Consider the following 18,455-nt stretch of genomic DNA (forward strand, 5'->3'; position numbering starts at 1 on the left):
CCTGCATGGCCCTAGCAGAGGTGTGGGCGGGTGAGTTGTTGGGACACACGGCCTGGGGGCCTCCCTTGATGTCCCCTCCCCTTCCTTACCTTCTGTTCAAAGCTGTCCGGGGTCAGGAAGAAGCTGTGCAGGGGCACGAAGTAGCCCTCCAGGAGCCCCATGAGCAGCACCAGGTACACCCCATCTGCAAACTGGAGGGAGAAGGTCAGGTGAAGGCACTGGGTCCCAGAGACCCCCAGGCAAGCCCTATCCAGGGGGCTCGTCAGTCGCCCCAAAGGCTACATCCCCAGGCAGGCTGCTGGCCAGGGGTGAGGGGCGGTGGCCTGAGGCAGGAAGGTCCGCTTTGGCGCAGGCCCGCCCCACGTCCGGCTTGTCCCCCACGGGAGCCACCACCCACAGTCCTGGTTTCAGCTGATCCAGCATGTACTGAGCACTGACCATGTACCCAGCCCTGATGTGGCATGGGGACCAGAGAGACAGGTGAGGCATGGCCCCTGCCCTTGAGGAGCTCCAGTTGGGTGGGGAGACGGATGTGGAGGAAAGGCAGCAGCTACTCTGATGGAGGGAAGCACGTTGGCCTGTGTGACCGTGACAGAGGTTCCTCACCCCACTGAAGACGACAGGGAAGGCTTCTGGAGGTGGCTCTGCCCGAATGGAGAGCTGAGGGGTGAGCAGGAGTAGCTAAGGTGGGGCAGAGGGAGGCCGGCAAGGGGGTCCAAGGCCTATGGCCCAGTGACAGAGAAAGAAGTCTAGTGTTCTGTAGGCCTGGGCAGTCTCCTGTCTCACCTCTTACTTTATTACTGTTTGAGAGACAGCATGGTGTAGCTGGTGCGAATGTGGGCTCTGGAGCTAGGCCTCCAGCTGTCCTACTTTCCAGCTGGGTGACTTGAGAAAGTTATGTAACTTCTCTGTGCCTCATTTTTCTCATCTGTGAAGTGGGGATGATGATAGTATAGTACCTACTCTATAGGGTTATCGGGATGATAGACCGATTAGTATGTGCAGAGTGCCTAGAACACCGTCTGGCATTTAGGCAACACTTACTAAATCTTAACTATTGCTATTACTATCTGGGAAGACAGCAAAGCAATCAGGATACAACTCCCTGGCTCTTGTTGACAAAGAACAACTGTGTGCTGAGGGCCACAGCAAGAGGCTTAGAGCCTGGTCCCTTCCATCAAGGGCAGTTGGGAACCTGGTCTGAGGGACAGTAGATTCCTGGGCTAAGTGGGAGGTGCAGGTCTTCTGCTGACAGGGGGCATGGGCAAGGAGAGTGTGTGCTGGGCAAGTGGGGTGGGCTTTGTGGAGGCAGTGGGGGCCTGTGGGCTGGGAGACATTTGGGATGAACTGGTATTCCCAGAGGTGGAGGATGGCCTAAACAAAGATCTAGAGGTCAGATGCATACTTGAAATTAGAGAACGTTTTAAAGGAGGTGGGGGCCCCCAAATCTTTGTGGGCATAAATCCAAGTTGCTAAAGAGTTAAGAGGTCAAAGTTCTTGGAATCATCTCAAGGAACTTAAAACTAGACAGAATTGCCTAGAACATGGACTGGACCATGAGCTAAACTCTGCTGGGTGACCCGGCTGGTGGGCCTGTGACTCAGCCTTTATGATTGGTGTACTGCTTGGCCTTGAACTTGACTTAGGAACAGCTTCCTTCATCCTTCCAGCTGGCCTTCAATTCCAGTGGGGAGAGCCCAAGCCTGACTCATCCCAGGAGTCAAGGAGAGCAGACCCCAGCATCTGTGTCAGAATCAAGGCCCTCCCACGGAACGAGTCAACCGGGCCTCTTTTTGGTGGTGGCTGGAAGGGACTGAGAATAAAAGAATCCAATCTGTCTACTCATGGGAGGACCCTGGGTTAGGGTCAGGGTTACTCAGAACTCTGAGTGCCACTGACCTAGACCATTCCCATCCCTGACCGCTGGTTCTGATGACTTGGTGGTTGAACCTGCAGACCGACCCCAATCATGCCTGGCAGAGGCTCCCTCTCCCACCACTCCTTACCCATGAAAACTGAAGTGGGAATCGCAGACTCATGCTAGCTCTCACAAGGGCACCTCACTTTTCCAAAGGGTACCCTGTCTCCCAAATGAGTAGATAAAGCTCACTTTATAGAGTACAGATACCGAACAGTCAGGGAGAGCTCAGTGACAGACCTGGGAATTGCCTTACACGTAACAGGAGATGCCCACGTCCTCAAAAGAAAACCATACTTACGAAGTTCATTGCAGATGAAAGGGGGTTGGGAAATAGGGTGCGTTATACAGTCTTAAAGTATCTCCCGATAATGATTAGTTATAAGGGTGGGGGAAGCTTTACAGTAGAGAAATCTGGTGGAGACTAACCAAGTGACCAAAGTTACTGTCACCAGTAATGGGCCTAATGGACAAAGTGCCTGAGAAGAGCACAGTGTTACTGGGGTTGGAACCGTCACTGTAAATGCATAACTTGAATCTAATCATGAGGGAAAAAAATTGAGAGACAGCCTATGAACCTAGTGACCTGCACTCTTCAAAAATGTCAATGTCATGCAAAAAAAACCAAACGGCTGAGGATTTGCTCCATATTAAAAAGAGACTAAAGAGACAGGACCATTAGAAGCAGCTTGAGAATATTACAACACCTGTGTTTCTTTGACTCAGATGCTGTTGTCAAAAGTAGTCAAATATCCACGATTTTATGTGGTTCAACCTAAATAGATTAACATCTTGACGTTATAGTTGCTTGAATGTGGTAATTGTAATGTGATTATTTAAGAGCATACTTGTTCTTAGAGATGTTTGCTGAAGTATTTAGGGGTGGAGGGAGAGAAATAGACCCTGAATGTGGTCAGATGCTAACAATTGGTTTATGTAGGTGAAGAGTATACGGATGTTCATGAGAATATTCTTGCAACTTTTCAAAATAAAAAATTAGAAAAAAAATCAGCATTCCAGGCAGTTCACCCCTCTGAGCAGAACAGAATGCCCCTCCCTCCTGGGAGAGCTTCAGGATCAGTATGGATCAGTATGGAAAGCCATCCTGGCTGTGCGGGGGTGGGGTACTTGGAACAGTGGCTGCACTCAGGGCTGTCACCCACCTGGGTTTCCAGTTCTGTGACCTCCAGGTTCAGTTTATTCAGGTGCTTGTTCACAAAAGTGATGAGTGTCTAAAAGAGAACCACACGCCAGGCATGAAGATGGAGACTCCTGCCAGTGTCAGACCCTGAAGGCCACCTCTGTGACTCTACTGTGAGGACAAGGACCAGTGTGATAACACAGGACGAGGCCCAGCTGAGGGTGCTAGCAGGGATCACTGCTGAGCTGAGAAGGAGCAGCCTATGAGGCTCTTCTGCAAAGCTCCTTGAGTTCCCAGGAAAGGACAGCCCCAGGGTTTGTGATCCCATGTACTATGTGACTTGAATAGCCAGTTTCAGGGCTGTGAAAGGGGCAGGAAGTCCCGAGAGGGCAGAATGATAGGTGCAGTGTCCTAGTCCAGGCCTGGGAGGGGGTGGCAGAGAAGAAATGACCTCCCTGCGTCCCTCCTTCCAGACCTTCCCAGGGGCAGGTGCATGTGCCCTGGGGAGGAGTGAGGGAGGAGGCCTGGTTGGCCAAGGGTTCAGTGTGGATGGGAAGGCAGCATGCTCATAGTCTCAGAACCCCCAGGAGACACTGTCCTCCTGATAGGAGGAGGGGGTGGATAAGGTATCCAGTGGGAACGAGAATGTAAAGTGTACATCACTTACTCAGAGTGGGAAAGCCCCGAGTTTGCAGAGAGCAGGTGAGGACGCCAGTTTCAGGAAGCGTGCAAGCTACCGGCGTGGGTTCTTAATGTTTGGCTGCATCTCGCTCCCCTCCCTCCCAGGCACCTCTTGCTCACCTTTTTCACTACATTGAGTTTGTCTGGTGCGTGGTCGAACAAGGTGTCAAAGGCATCACGTTCTGGAGAAACAGGAAAAGGTAAAGTGGAGCAAAGACCAGCTTCCTGGTGGGGAAGCCCCACCCCCACCCCACCCCAGGGCCCAGCCAAGGTGGCCATACCGTCAGCTACAGGCAGGAATTCTTCAGTGCGTGAAACAATGCTGGGACTCGGGAAGTGGGGCTTGGGGCAGAGATTCTGGATTGATTCTTAGCTTAGGGGCTTTCTCTGTTTCTCTCTCTTTCTCTCTGTCCACTTTCTACATTAACCCTCTTTTGGGCTGGGGTTGGGGGGCTCTGTTGGACAGTTTGACTTGGTGACTGGTCCTTTCTCTTCACTATTTATATCCATTACATCATGATCTGTCACGGGTCTAAAGTGTTTCTGAAGCTTTTTGGAGGCAGAATGTTTTCCAAACGTCAAATCACCTCACCCCCTAATTTTCAAAACCAGGATAGCCACGGCAAACCTCGTGGTAGAGTGCACGGATGATGGGATTGGGAGCCTGGGAGCTCTGGGATAGAATGTGTGCTCTTGCTCTTGAGTGATCTAGTCACTTCAACCCTTGCACCTCAGTTTCTTCTTCTGTCAAATGCCATCTGTAAACAAAACCTCCCCCAGGAGTGTTATGAGGATGAAAGACAAGAATGTATGTGCATGCGTTCTGTAAACTTTGAAGCGTCTGCTGATCTGAGTTCATTAGCATATTTCAAACATTATCCATAGTAAATATGGGATCGTTGAAAGTAGCAAAGCTGTGCCCCCTGCCCCCTGTTTTCCTTGCTGTAGCCCCCAGGCTCTTTGAACTCAGAGGTGAAATAGTGGATAGGATCGGAGGCAGGGAATGAGAATAATGTCCAGGAGGGACGTGGGCCTGGGAAGCTTGGTGGTCCTGGGGCCTGCCTTTTCCTGCTCTTGCACCGATGAGTAAATCTGGGACTGCCAGAGGGGTGACTGAGGTCTCGAACATTCACAGATTGTATAAACAAACGCAAAGTTCTGGGAAACTGGAGCAGTATGACGTGTGATGAGGAAAGAGGGATAAGAGGGCTTCTAGAAGGGCCAGACTGAGGGGGAGAGTGGACTGTCCCGAGTGTGTACGTCCACCTCTTTACTTCCACAACACACTTAGAGCACGACTGTCCCGCCGATGTCCAGGGCCCATCCCGAGCCCGGCAATGCCAGTGGTCTGGTTACTGATGAGAGGACTGTGCCGCTGTGGCTCGTTTTCCTCTTCCCACCAGTAAGCCAACCCTCCCTACTAAGCCGCCCTGTCACCAGGCTGGTGCAGACACACATGCAGGAAGCAGGCCGAGTGCCTGTTCTTCCCAGCTGCTGCAGAATTAACTAGACCCCTGTGGCAGCCACCAGCACCAGAGGATAATCTTATGCAACTCACCATGCCTTCCGGAGAGAGCCCTGCAGGAAAAGGAGAAAGAAAACAGTATGAGTCTTCTCTCTCTGTCCTTCACTGCAGAGCCCACAAAGCTGCTTTCCTTGGCATTTTATTCTGCGCTAAGTCTCCCATTGTCTGTCACCTCTACCCCATGACCACCTGTTTCTTCCCTCTGCTCTACAGATATGCTGGTGTTCGCACAAAGCCTGGTATAAAGGATACTTCCGGGACTATTTCTTGCTCTACGTAAAATCCCACTGTTGCTTACAGTTGAGAAGGAATATCGGACTTGGGGTTGCAACATTCCCAACCATTGCACAGTTAACCGTCTGGGCTGCTGTGGGCATCTGCCCAGGGACATCGGCGTTGTCTTTCTCCTGTTTATTCTGTGATTCCTGCCAAACTGCCCCTGCCGTTGACTCAAAATCAGTTTCTCAAAGAGGGCAGGAATTGCAACCATACTCATACCGGTGAAGCAGCAAAGTACTAACAGCACAAGCATTAGAACCGACTACTTAGGTTTAAATCCCACAGAGCCACTTGCTTGCTGTGTGATCTTGGGCAAGCTACAGAACCTCTCTGGGCTCCAGGTCTCTTATCTCTAAAACAAGGATGATAACGGTAACTACCTCAGTAGGATGTTGTGAGCATTACATGATTTAATACGTAGAAAGATTTTAGTGTAATTCCTAGTATACAGTAAGTGCTCAATACATTTTTTCCCTATATGTTTTTGGTTCTTATCATATTGGTTTATTGCAACTGTACATCTATCACCTACTAAATGATAACTTGGGGGTAGTGTACTGGAAAGAATAATGAACTTGGAGTTAACTGTTGGAGAGCCCAAGGACGGCTGCTTTTCCACCTTTGGGATGGGGTCTTAGGAGGTGTAGGCATTGCTTTGTGTATTTATTATGAGTACCAATAGATATAAAAGTGCTTCATAAACTGTTATGTGTTGCCATTGTTAGGAGTCGACCTCCACCTTCATGTCTGTGTGGCAAGATGGCAGAGGGAGACCCCAGGAAGCATGACAGGCAGCTGACTCATTACTCTGCAAACCTAAACTTCATGTCCCCTGGTTCAGGAGTTTCTCACAGGCCACGTTCCTCTCAGGTATGTCTTTCTCTTCTCCAGAATGTGCAACAACAGGCGTGGACAAGCCCAGCAAAGGGTGGGGGTGTGGGGCAGGGCTGAGCCAGGGGGCATGAACGACATGTCACAGGACCCAGGCCAGGGAAGTAGTGTGCCTTGTGGGTCAGGTGCCCTCTTGACGTCCAAGACTAGCCCCCAGAGTGACATGGAGGCTGCCTGACAGGCTCTCTGCGGGCCATAAGCTGGGCATCTTGGGAAGGGCCACTGCCCATCTCTGCCCTACCCTGGTCCTGTTGAAGCCACGAGCACATTGTGGTTCAGACAGGCCACACCGGGGACCTCCCTCAGCCACCACTGGGGAAGCCAGCTGCCTAGAGATTGGGCAAGACTTGGAAGGCATGGGTCAGCTGTGAATCCTCACCACCACTCTGGTTACGCAAATGCTCCCCACTTCAGATACAGAAACCAAGGTCTGAACAAGTGGCAGAGCCTGGATTTGAACTCAAGTCAGGCTGGCTTAGAGGTCCCTGCTCTTTGCACTTCGCTGTTGTTCAAGATAACATAGAAGAAAGTTGGGGCAGCAGGGGATGCTGAAAATGTCCTTTGCCTGTGGCCGGGGCTCAGGCCTGCCCGATGATCTCAAGACCCTTGCCCCCAGCGTCCTGCTTTTTCTACCTCAGAACAAACTTCGTTTCCCCACGGCAAACCTCTTACATATTCTGAGATTCCAACTGCTTAACGGAAATGAAAAAAACACAAAACATCAACCCACCACTCTGAGGTAGAAAAGGGCTTTCTGGGTCATGGCATGTGACCAAATACATCAGATTCAGAAAAGGAAGAAAAACGTCCTTTTGAAGGTTCACACTTTAAATTCAACCCCATGTTTATGGCATGACGATTTCATGCTGGTTGGCTTTTTTGGGCACACTTTTTCCTGGAGTGCCACAAAATTAGAATTTTTCAATCACGGCTAATTCTCTCTCCCCACGTCCCCACCCAAGTTTGTATCTTAAGCATTGAGAGGCATGTTTTGAATGCATGGAAAAGGCTAAACTATAATCATTGGCTGAAGTCTAATCCCTCTTGCAATCCCAATAAATGAAAACTAAATATCAGCAAATGGATGAATTTCGGAGAAACATCTGTGTTCCATTAGAGAATCGCTGGCAACAATGGTGTTGACATACTCTGTGTTACCAGTTATTTCCTCTTGGATTTGCCGAGACTGGAGGATTCCTTCTCGTTTCTGAAACAGGGGTGGGGAGGCGGGCGGGGAGGAGGAGAGAAAAATATTCTTTAGAAAAATACAAAAAACTGATTAGCATTCCTGATATTGAGAAAGTTACTGGTGTTTAAGAAATGAAACCCAGAGAAGAGATCGCGCCAGAAGCAAAACGAGGCCCCTGATTTCCTGGGACCGGACCATACCATTCATGCTTAAGGGCAATTGGTGTTTATTCCAAGCAAGTTGGCTGTTTCTTGGACGGTGAAATCTTTTCTTCCTTTATTGGAAGACATTTTTGCTGGAAGCAAACTGCCTCCTGGAGTAATCCACAGTAAACCGAATGGAAATGAAGGCCAGGGTGTGTCTGCCCCTCCAGCTGGGGCCACAGAGGATAGGGAAGAAACACATTTAGCGGTGGGGCTGGGGGAGAGGACAGAAGCCAACTGGGAGAATTTAAACAGAGGGAGAGTTTTCGGTTTTGTTTTTGTTTTTAAGGGATAAATAGGGGAGCTTTTCTGTGAGCTGTACGGTCCTGAGGTAACTGGCTTATTCTCTGAGAAAAGAGCACTAAGCACTCTGGAGGCCCTCACGCCTACCCACCCACTCATCCACTCATCCGTCGGTCTGTCTATCCATCATCTGTCCACCTCCTCCCATCAATTTATCTTCTTTCTTTATTTCATGAGTCAGTGTCTTCTCTATACAAGAACTTATGTTGGACTGAGAGCAAACACTGTGGAACGTCTGACCTAACTTCTGACCTTGAGTAAAATGGGGTAGATGAAACAGGTAGGTGAGAAAGATTTCCAAGAAACAGTCCGGGTTTATGCCTGATGGCGCCGCTCGATTATTACAGCAGGATTCCCTGTTCACTCTCAGAAGTGTCATGTGTCATCAATTATGCGGTCACCCCAGGCAGACAGGACGTGCTGAATGTGGGACAGAAGCAGGCACTTTCGTGGGGATGGTCGGGGACCCCTTCCAAGGGGAGGGTGTCCTTGAGCTAGAACTTGGCAGGACACAGAGGATTTGGCTGGACACAGAGGAGAGGATATTCCAACAGAAGGGATGGCCCCAGTGAAAAGGCAGGTCAGGAGAGCACAAACGTGTCCGGGAGGATGTTTGGAGGGCTGGTGGCTGCCCTTAGTCGGTGGAGAGTCAACTGTGTGCCAGTCTGGAGTTTAAACCTCATTGTGTGGGGATGGGAGCCAGTAAAGGAGTGCTGGGGCTCAGGAAGACCTTCTGATAGGTGTGGGGAGGGAGATCCATTTCATCAGGTCCCTATAGCCCATTCCCAGACACCTAAACGACAGTAGTTTGGGGATGGCAAGCGGTTGTCGGGGCAAGTTCATCTACAAAGGCGGAGTGTCCAGAAGGAGCCTCCAAGCCTTAGCATTTCAGCTGAAACCTGCCTTCTTGCCCTTCTGCCCAAACTTCCAGAACCTTCTCTTCTAGTCCCAGTAGCCACAGAAACGAGAGTCCTTGCAAAATGCTTTTATGGAAGGAAAGGTAGAGCTGGATAAAGGCCAAGAATATATCTGCACTAGATTAGGAAGAACAGATTATCAAAGTAAAAAAGAAAAATGATATCATTTAAAAGGGATCCAGTAAGGATAAATCAAGACTTTTTCCCAGTTCAGCTTCAACATGTGTATAATTTTCACATGGGGCTAATGGAATTTGTGTCCTTGTCTTGTGAGGTTCTTCACAGACATAAAAACTCATCTTCAACTTCTTGCAGAATTCACTGCTTTTGTATAGAATAGAAAGGAAATCTGGGTTAAATAACCCCTCACGCAGCATCCAGATTCCACCTTGATCTATTATTTGTTGCTTCAAGAACTCTCTTTGTGGTTTAGTCAGTGTCTTCTGACTAATTCTGAGTCCTGCTTCTGTTCCTGTTTAAGTTGACAAAGGAAGACACCCCATTACCTTGTCCTCTTTTTACCCTCATGCTAACAAAATGGTCCGCAGAGAAATGAAACCGACAACAGCTTTCTAATGACCTGTAACTGAGCTCAAAATAAGGCATGAAACGTGGGCTTGCAGTTTCATGCCACTGTTTCAAGAGGATTCTACCCCCTAATCTTGAATCAGAGTCTTAAAAAATATAATGAAATGAATTTATACGTTATTGACTGGTGAAAACAACACAGTAGGGATGGTTTGGATTCACTGGTAAGATGCTTGTACGAGGAGGATCTGGGCTGGTCACATATCCACGACAGACACAAAATGCTTGCCACAGTTGAGTGCTCAATACATGAGACCAGTTCATTCCTTTTAGCTGCACTTAGCCTCTGAACCACACACATTCTCACCTCCTCTGACCCTCTCTTCACCCTCTCTCTCTGCTCCTTAGGTGTAGTCTTGTCTCCTGGCAGGCAGGGCCAAGATGACCATTCCTAGTATCCCCTTGATGTTTAGCAAGTTAAGTTCTCAGAAGGTATGGAAGAAATCCTTTATTACCGGGGCATGGCCGAGCAGCTGATCGAGGAGCACCCTCACAACCTCCTCCCCTTCACTAACATCTGATCCCTGAAAGCTCAGCTTTTGTCCTGGAGACTTGGCCTGGTGGGGTCAGGCAAAGCCTACCAGCCCTCAGGACTCTTCCTCACCAAGGGATGGTAGAGCCGCCATATTGTTCTCTTCTCCAGAACCCTGGCTAACCAGAGAGCTACTTATTAGGGGAGTTCTCCCTTGCAGCATGTTTACTTGAAAAGAACAGAAACAAGCAAACAGAATGCTGACCTTTCCTAAATGGGCATAAAGTTGGAAAATGAAATTGAATTTGAGTATGTAATGGGGTTAGGAGCAGAGTGAGAGAGTCACAGGGAAAGAGCACACCCTCATTGTGGAAATTATACAGCCATATGTGAATGGAAATTCCATCCAACAATCTGGAAAAGATGACCTGAGATCCCAGCCATGCTTCTGTGGGCAGGTGAAAAGCAGCAGGGCCCTGAATACAGGCACAGCCAGTGAGGGGCTCGCTCTCAAACACACACGCACCCATGCACACAGCCCTTCACATGCATGGGTGTCTGTCTCTTCCCAATATCTGTGCCTCATTTGTTTAACCAAAAAATGACTCTCCGTGGCTTGCAGGGTTTACACACACGGATACACCTTTTCTCCTGATCCTACTGCACACACTTCACAGACCTACACACCTCACACCCTCGAATATACAGGACACAGACACCCTCCTGATGACAACATGTAAACCCCAGGCATATGCCCCACACAAGGCTAGCCCATACTCAAGTATCCTTTGCACAATAACTGATTGCTGCCCACATGCATCAGGCAGTGCACTCACATGCCTTCCAACATAGAGCATATCAAGGATACTCAGCATTCATTCCACTATCCTTGTAATAAGCTCCCCAGGCTGCCTTAGCTCCCTTACGAACTCAGCCTCTATCCCTCTCTAAGGGCGCAGATGTTTGTCGTGCTGTCTCACCTGGACCACAACCACTTGGATGGAGACATGATCTGGGAGTCGGATTGGTGCCCGGAAATACTGGGACAGAGCAACCAGCAGATGCAAGATGGCTACCAGGCTCTTGGCATGAACAGCTGAAATAAAAGATTTAAAAATTAGAGAATCTTCTTCCAGATCCTAGGCAAATATAAGCAGATATTCAAAATGTAGCAGTACCAACACCCAATGCACCTTCTATCCCCCACACCCCCACATCCCCCCACTAAGGATCTCACAGGCCTCCCTGTTAGGCCCCCCTCATTCTTGGCCAAGTCCCATGGAGCTGCTTCTTGGATCATGTTATTGTTGGATTTCCAATATAGTGCCTCTCCACTCTAATCCAAGTTTCCAGTAGGGCCCCTGACAACTGCTGAATTTTGAGATCAGATCAGCCCTCTGCCACCCCCATGTTTTTGTTCATTCTATTCTAATAACCATGAGCATGTCTGCTCTGCATCCTCTTTTCCTTCCCACTTGACTGTGAACTCTTTGGGTTATCACCACTCTTTTGTGTCCCAAGGCTCTACCCAAAGCACGTCCTCAGTAAATGAACACTGAGTCAGGAACACTGGATCCCTTCCTTTGTTCAGGGCTTACAGTCCCTTGAGGAAGTCATGACATATCTAAAGGGCTTTGTTGCTCTTTTGAGTACTGTGTATGGTCAGCGTAGGCAGTGCCCCTTGGGGAATAGCGGGGAGAGGATGTTTATGACCCAACTAGCTTCTACAGCTACTGAGCAGCATGCTAGATGTTAAACCACTCGTACTAGAGAATGGTGAGCAACCACTGAGTTGTAGTTTTTGCAGCAGCTGAGAGGAGAAAAATGCTGTGACATAATGGGTACACACAGGGTCAGGCAGACTGGAGCTTCAGTTCTCAGTTGATAAGCTCTGTATTGGTTTCCTGCCTACATGACCTTGGGGAGGCCATTGAAGGCCTCTGAGCCTCAATGTGCTCATCTTCACAAATGGGGATAACAGTCCTGTGCAGAAATACAAGCTGTAAGAATTTCTAGAGATAAGGAAAGCAAAGCTTCCAGCACATAGCAGGTACCTAGGAATGGTTGATTTTTTTTTTTTTTTTATTATAACTTAGGAGAAAATAGCTGGCACCTAGGCAATTCAGTCATATCAACACTCTCCTCTTTCTTTCTCCTAAAAGGAAAGATTCACCAGATACTTTACCTGCCTTCACAGTCCTATCAGCCTCATGGGCTCCTCCTTACAGAGGGGCACTTAAGGAAAGAACAAAACATGCTCATTTTGTGTACTTAGCACAAACTGGGCCCATTATTAGGGTGTCGCTCTGTCTGCCCTGGGATTGATGAATCTGCTTCAGCAGAAGCTTTAAGAAATCGCCAAGAAAAGGAAATGACTCAGACATTCCTTGGGAACTCATTAGAGTTACTTGTTATCATTGCTATTTCGAAGGTTTTCCACTGAGCAGCAGCCCCACACCAACATACAGCAGATGATCTGCTCCTAACTCAGCCTTCCAGAAGACATTTTTTAGTTCTGGGCTTTTGGGCATCGTCCAAAGTTTCACCCACAGTGACAGCCTCAAAAAAGGCTCCTGGCATGGGAGTGACCTACTGCCAAGGTGTGCTCGCTGCTGGGCAGAGGCATCACTGGGTTTGCCCGTCTGATCAGAACTGTCACACCATCAGTCCGGGCACCAAGGGCTGTAAGGACATTGGCTAACTCTCTCCCTTTTAATGACAAAACATGATGCTAGAGAAGGTGTGGTCGAAAAGGTGGTTCTTACACACTGGTGACCTGTACTTCATCTTGACTGTCTCACTAAGCAACACGGAGCTATTTTATATGCACCATACAGATGCCAGTCTCTTCTGATGAGGGTTCTGTCCTCCTGGGAGTTTTTTCAAAAGAAGTAAATTACAGTTTCTCTCTCCCTCTTTCTCCCTCCCCGCCACACACTACATGTGCAAAGATGTTAATTATTATGTGATATATCATCATTAAAAAAATCTGGAAAACACCATGTCTAATAACCAGAGGATCGTTTAGACCAGTGGTTTTCAAAAGAAAATTTTTATTATGCAGAGAAACCCTTTGTTTAAAAGCCATTAGGCAAAACAGAGAAGAAAAAAAGTACAAGTGCTCTGGTCCCCAAGTCCTAACTGCAGCCCACCCACAGCTGCCTCTCTCTCCAGTGATGTCTGAGTTCCTCCTAGCAAATCATTAGGTTGGGCCAAGCATGGTTTAATGGTTTAATAATCACTGCTTTAATAAATTATGGTATACCCACATAACGGAATAGTTTCCATGCACTGAAGATCACTGTTGAAACAATGTAACTATAAATGTTAATAATGTAATGTTAAACAGAAACAATAGAAACAATGTAAATATATACACTTAATGGATATACAGATATAATACATACATGTATACATATACACACATATATGCACACACATACAGACATGTGCTTATGGCCAAGACTTGGAAAGGAACATTAAAAAAAAAACGAAAACATGGTAGTTTCCTATTTCAAAATTTTCTTTAGGTTAAAGACACGTCATCCTCTCCCATTAAGACAAATCCTAACAACCTTTGCATATCTGGGTACCCTCATTGTCACCTCTGAGCATGTCTCCTGGTTTTCTCCCTGATGCTATACAGAATCTAGAACCACTGTGATCTTGCACTCGAGTCAAGATGGCAATGTGCAGATCTAGAGTAGGGCCAAGGCTGTACTGTATAAATTGGGCACTTAGCCACTGTGCCGAGAGCTGAAAAACAATTTCAGAGGAGCTGCTGAGTTAGAAATAGTCCTCCAAATAGGAGTTGTTGTGGAAATATAAATTGGTGTCATTTTTTGGGGATGCAATTTGACGACATGTATTATGACCTTAGAAATGTACATATACTTTGGCCCTAAAATACCATTCCTAGGTATTTAGCCTGAAGAAGTAATTGTGGCTATGAGCGGAGAGAACTCATCAGGCTATATTGGTAAGAGTGAAAAAAAAAAAATCTCAAAAATCCACCATTAATTAAATAGTTATGATATACCCATACAATGTCCTGTTACATAATGTTAAAAGTGACAGAGTATTTAATGATCTGTCAAGATATATATCTTCTAAACATAGACTGATTTCATCTTTGTAAAAATAAAATATATTTACGTAAGTATGTATACACACATTTATCTATTTCTTACACACATACACACGCACAACTTGATGGAGCACACCACCAGGTGACAGTTCCCGTCTTTGGGTGGGCAGCTTAAAGGAACAGCATGTGCAGGCTTAGTGCAGAGGCTCCACGACCAGACTCTCTGCCTCTCATTCCTGGCCCCATCACTTACCACCCGTGTGACCTTGGATGACGATACTCCTTTAGCAAATATTACTGTGCTTAGTAATTGCCAGTCACTCTTCTAGATTTTGGGGATTTGGTAGTGAAGAGACAAAAATCCCTGACCTCATGAAGCTTACATAAATTGTTTCTTAACCTCGCTCTGCCTCTATTTTTCCATCTATAAAATGGGCATAGTAGAATTTTTTTTTTTTTAAGATTTTTTATTTTATTCATTTATTTGAGAGAGAGAGAGAGAGTGAGAGAGACAGTACAGAGGGGGTAGGGTCAGAGGGAGAAGCAGACTCCCCGCTGAGCAGGGAGCCCGATGCGGGACCCGATCCCAGGACCCCGGGATCATGACCTGAGCCAAAGGCAGTCGCTCAACCAACTGAGCCACCCAGGTGCCCAGGCATAATAGAATTCTTACCTTAGATGAGTGTGGATTATAAGGATCAAAAGATGTAAATTGCTTAGAATAGTACAAAGCATACAGAAAGCACTATAAATATGTTAGATCTTCATATTTAAATTTCTTTTATCTTCATAAAATTTAGTAATGAAAATTGTTGTGAAGAGAACAGAAAGAAAAGGAAGATTTCCCTAAAGCACTAGATGAAGAGCCTTGTTAACTCATAGCTGTCCCTGACACCTTTATCCTGACTGGAAAGATGAAAAAATGTCAAACAGCCAGATAGGAGAACAGGAGGGACGGAACTTCTCCCTAGGAGTTAGGCCCACCACATTCCTTATGGAAGAAGCTACTGCTGCTTGTAAACAGGCATCACAGGGAGCTAGCCACTGAGATAATTATCCCTCTGACCTAGTAATTCATCTCAGTTTTGGAAATCTATCTGACAGGAATAATTTAAGAGAAGCAAAAAGAGACACAACCTAAGACATTCGACTTGGCCCTATAGGATAGGAGCCATAGGCGAGCAAATGTCCTAATAGGATCAACGTCAACATAGGGTTTAAATTTACTATGGGATTATCTCCCCCATGAAATAGAAGCAAAAGTAAGTACAAAGACCACTTGGGAATATAGGAAATATCTAATATTAAGAGAAAGTAAAACACCAGAGTGTATGTGACTTCATCAAGTAAAAATAGGCATGGATATGGACAGTAGTGGGCGAAAAATGGAAACAGCTAGATAAGAGTGATAATACAGGGGATTATTTTCACATTTCCCTGTAAGAAATGAAGGTAAATGCGAACCAAACAAATCATTAAAAGCCACTGAAGACAATGGTCCTGAAGTAGCTTTAAAAAGTTCCATTCTTCTGGGGCACCTGGGTGGCTCAATCAGTTTTAGTGTCCGATTCTTGGTTTCAGCTGAGGTCATGATCTCAGGGTTGTGAGACTGAGCCCCGGGTTGGGCTCTGAGCTCAGCACTGAGTCTGCTGGAGATTCTCTCCCTCTGCCTCTCCCCGCACTCTGCATGTGCTTGCACTCTCTCTCAAATAAATAAATAAAAATCTTTTTTTAATTTGTTAGAGTGAGTGAGAGAGAATATGAGTGAGGGGGGAGGGACAGAGGGAGAAGCAGACTCCCCACTAAGCAAGGAGCCTGATGTGGGGCTCGATCCCAGGACCCTGGGATCATGACCTGAGCCAAAGGCAGATACTTAACTGACTAAGCCACCCAGGTGCCCATAAGTAAATCTTAAAAAAAAAAAAAAAGCCCCATTCTTCTATCTCAGTCTTTCCCAAACTGGATTCCCTGGTAAGTTAAAAGGTGTTTTGTTTTGTTTGGAGGGGTACATGGAGATGGTCCATATTCAGGGAGTAGGAAGTAGGATGAAATGAAACTAAGAAGGGGTCTTCATCAGAAGACTTTCTCATGACTGTTGTGGATTTCCAAAATGTAGATGCAGCTCCTACACACGTGATCAGGTGCTCTCCCCTCCCCTCCCCCCAACACTATTAGCATTCCCAGACCCTGGGGCAGCGTCCAGGGCCCAGGGCTTGGCCTCTCCTCCACCTGCTCTTGGGTGTTTCTGTCAGGCAGCAGACACCCCGTTCCAAGCACTGTGTGCTGTGCACGCAAAGATGTAATTATGCTGCAGGAGGTACCTGGTGTCTTGCCTCCAATGTCAGATGCTAGAAACTCGCTTAAGAGGTTGTGTCTGGCAGCTACTGGGTCTCTAAGTTGAGGGGTAAAGATTTCCTTTTCTTTCCCAAGTTGGAAAGGCGTGTTTTGTTTTGTTTTGTTTTGTTTTGGTGGGGAGGGAAGGTGTCCACTGTAAGTTGTATGAACTGGATACAGTAAGGTCTAGTACTTAACCCCGTAATACTTAACAGCAGAGAACACAATCTAGATCATTCTATTAATCTGAATTCTTCTTTTCATCTATTACAAAGAAGAAAATAACTTTAGACTCCCTCCGAGAGATCCGTTGTTGCTGCTGGATTCACCCGATTTGCTGATTTAACACGGATTCTGTTAGGGACTCATCGTGTCCACAGTAGACTGGCAGGCCCTTACGGCAGCAAAAGAATGGACAGTTTACACTTTCCCAGACCCTGGAGCTACACCAGCTGTGCAACCTGAATTTGAAAATCCCATTCCAGGGCCTGCAATCTCAGCCAGATCTTTGCTCCTTCTGGAAGATATGGGGCTGAGAGGAAGGGCATGGGCTTAAGAACAGAGCCAAGTCCTTGTACCCTTGCTCCTCAGCTGCCTGAACGTAGGGATCCCCACATCCTGAAGCCTCTCTGAGCTGGAGACACAGCTTTCTCAAAAGGTTGTGCTGGGGCTCAGGAGGAGCTCAATCATGAGCTCCTCCTCCTCCCCATCTCCCATGAGCTTGCTACAATCAGCCTTTCACAGAAAGGCACACCGGACTTTATTCTTTTCCCAGCAGCGCAGAGAAGTTCTCTAAGGAAGGGCATGTCTCGCTCAACGATAAATGGGTTTGCACCCCCCACCGTGGGCCTGCCAGCTTCCTGGATGGCTTCTTGGGGAAACCCTAGGGAGGGGACGACAGCCCCATCCTTCTTTGTAAAACTCACAGTCCACGTTCCACTTGATGCTCCTGGGAGGAAGTTTCAGGGTTTCGTTGATCTTCTCCAGGACAGTCTGCAGCTTTTGCTTCTGAGCAATCTCTGACTGGGTGACTTCAGCAACGTTCAGCTTCTCACTCTCAAGCTTCTCTGGGGTGACAAGGGGGAAAGAGAGCCACTGTTATCTCCACAGACAACCCCAACTCACACGCTTACTTGCTCATTCATTCCCTCACACGTACTCCTGCACTCACACATTCGCTCAGTCCACAAGGGTATACTGAGCACCTGCTATGTGAGGGATACTGAGCACCTGCTATGTGAGGGACGCTGCCCTCCCCTCATCTGATGGTGGTACTGGTGACACCAAGATTGTGAGAGCCTGTGACTGTGTCTTGAATGGTAAGCTCCCAGGAGCACAGAAGTGGGGCATGTAACCCAGCCTGCCATAACTGAACCCTTTTCCACCATTCTGGATTTTTCCTTCTTTTCAACTCTGCCTTCTCCAAGCATACTCTGGGCCCCGACTAGAAAGCCTTGTGTGCCTGCCCTGGGTCTTTCGCACACTTCTGTCCTGTGTATGTATGCATGTGTCATGCTGAATCACATTTATCTGTTCTAAGGACCTCCTTTCCTCTTAAACCCACCTGGACTGTAACTTATTTGATGTGTCCTGTTTCATGAATTCTAGGGCATACGTCCACCCTGCCCCCCCACACTTTAACATCCCTGAAATCAGTGTCTTCAAATTGATGACATTCTATAGTTGTGGTCGGCCAGGTGGAAGATAGGCGTTCTCACTGTTTCCTCGTGGGTGTAGTGTGGCCACTTCTATGTCTCAATCAGCCTAGAAGAACACTTTCCAAAAGTAGGAAATAAAAATTCTAAGGAAAATGAAAGCTTTGGGTAATAGTAACTTAAATGATTTTTCTTTTTTTGAGTGGTACTTGTAAAATGGTATGTTTTAAAATCAATTGTTCTTGCATGCAGTGGCATAACCCCATAATACT

The 18,455-nt window shown here is 47.2% G+C and overlaps 1 protein-coding gene across 1 annotated transcript in view; it reads right to left on the bottom strand.

Annotated features, from left to right (window-relative positions):
• PARVA (parvin alpha) overlaps positions 1 to 18,455 on the bottom strand; it is a 173,935-nt gene that overhangs the window by 12,027 nt on the left and 143,453 nt on the right. The window contains exons 5-11 of the mRNA XM_044919800.1: positions 17,455 to 17,595; positions 11,088 to 11,203; positions 7,584 to 7,642; positions 5,299 to 5,318; positions 3,861 to 3,922; positions 3,082 to 3,150; positions 90 to 191 (exon numbers count right to left, since the gene is read on the bottom strand). Of these exons, the coding sequence (XP_044775735.1) occupies positions 90 to 191; positions 3,082 to 3,150; positions 3,861 to 3,922; positions 5,299 to 5,318; positions 7,584 to 7,642; positions 11,088 to 11,203; positions 17,455 to 17,595 (569 nt within the window). The remainder of the gene's footprint in view (positions 1 to 89; positions 192 to 3,081; positions 3,151 to 3,860; positions 3,923 to 5,298; positions 5,319 to 7,583; positions 7,643 to 11,087; positions 11,204 to 17,454; positions 17,596 to 18,455) is intronic.

This window comes from Neomonachus schauinslandi, chromosome 11 (assembly GCF_002201575.2).
Source record: "Neomonachus schauinslandi chromosome 11, ASM220157v2, whole genome shotgun sequence".
Lineage (NCBI taxonomy): Eukaryota > Metazoa > Chordata > Mammalia > Carnivora > Phocidae > Neomonachus > Neomonachus schauinslandi.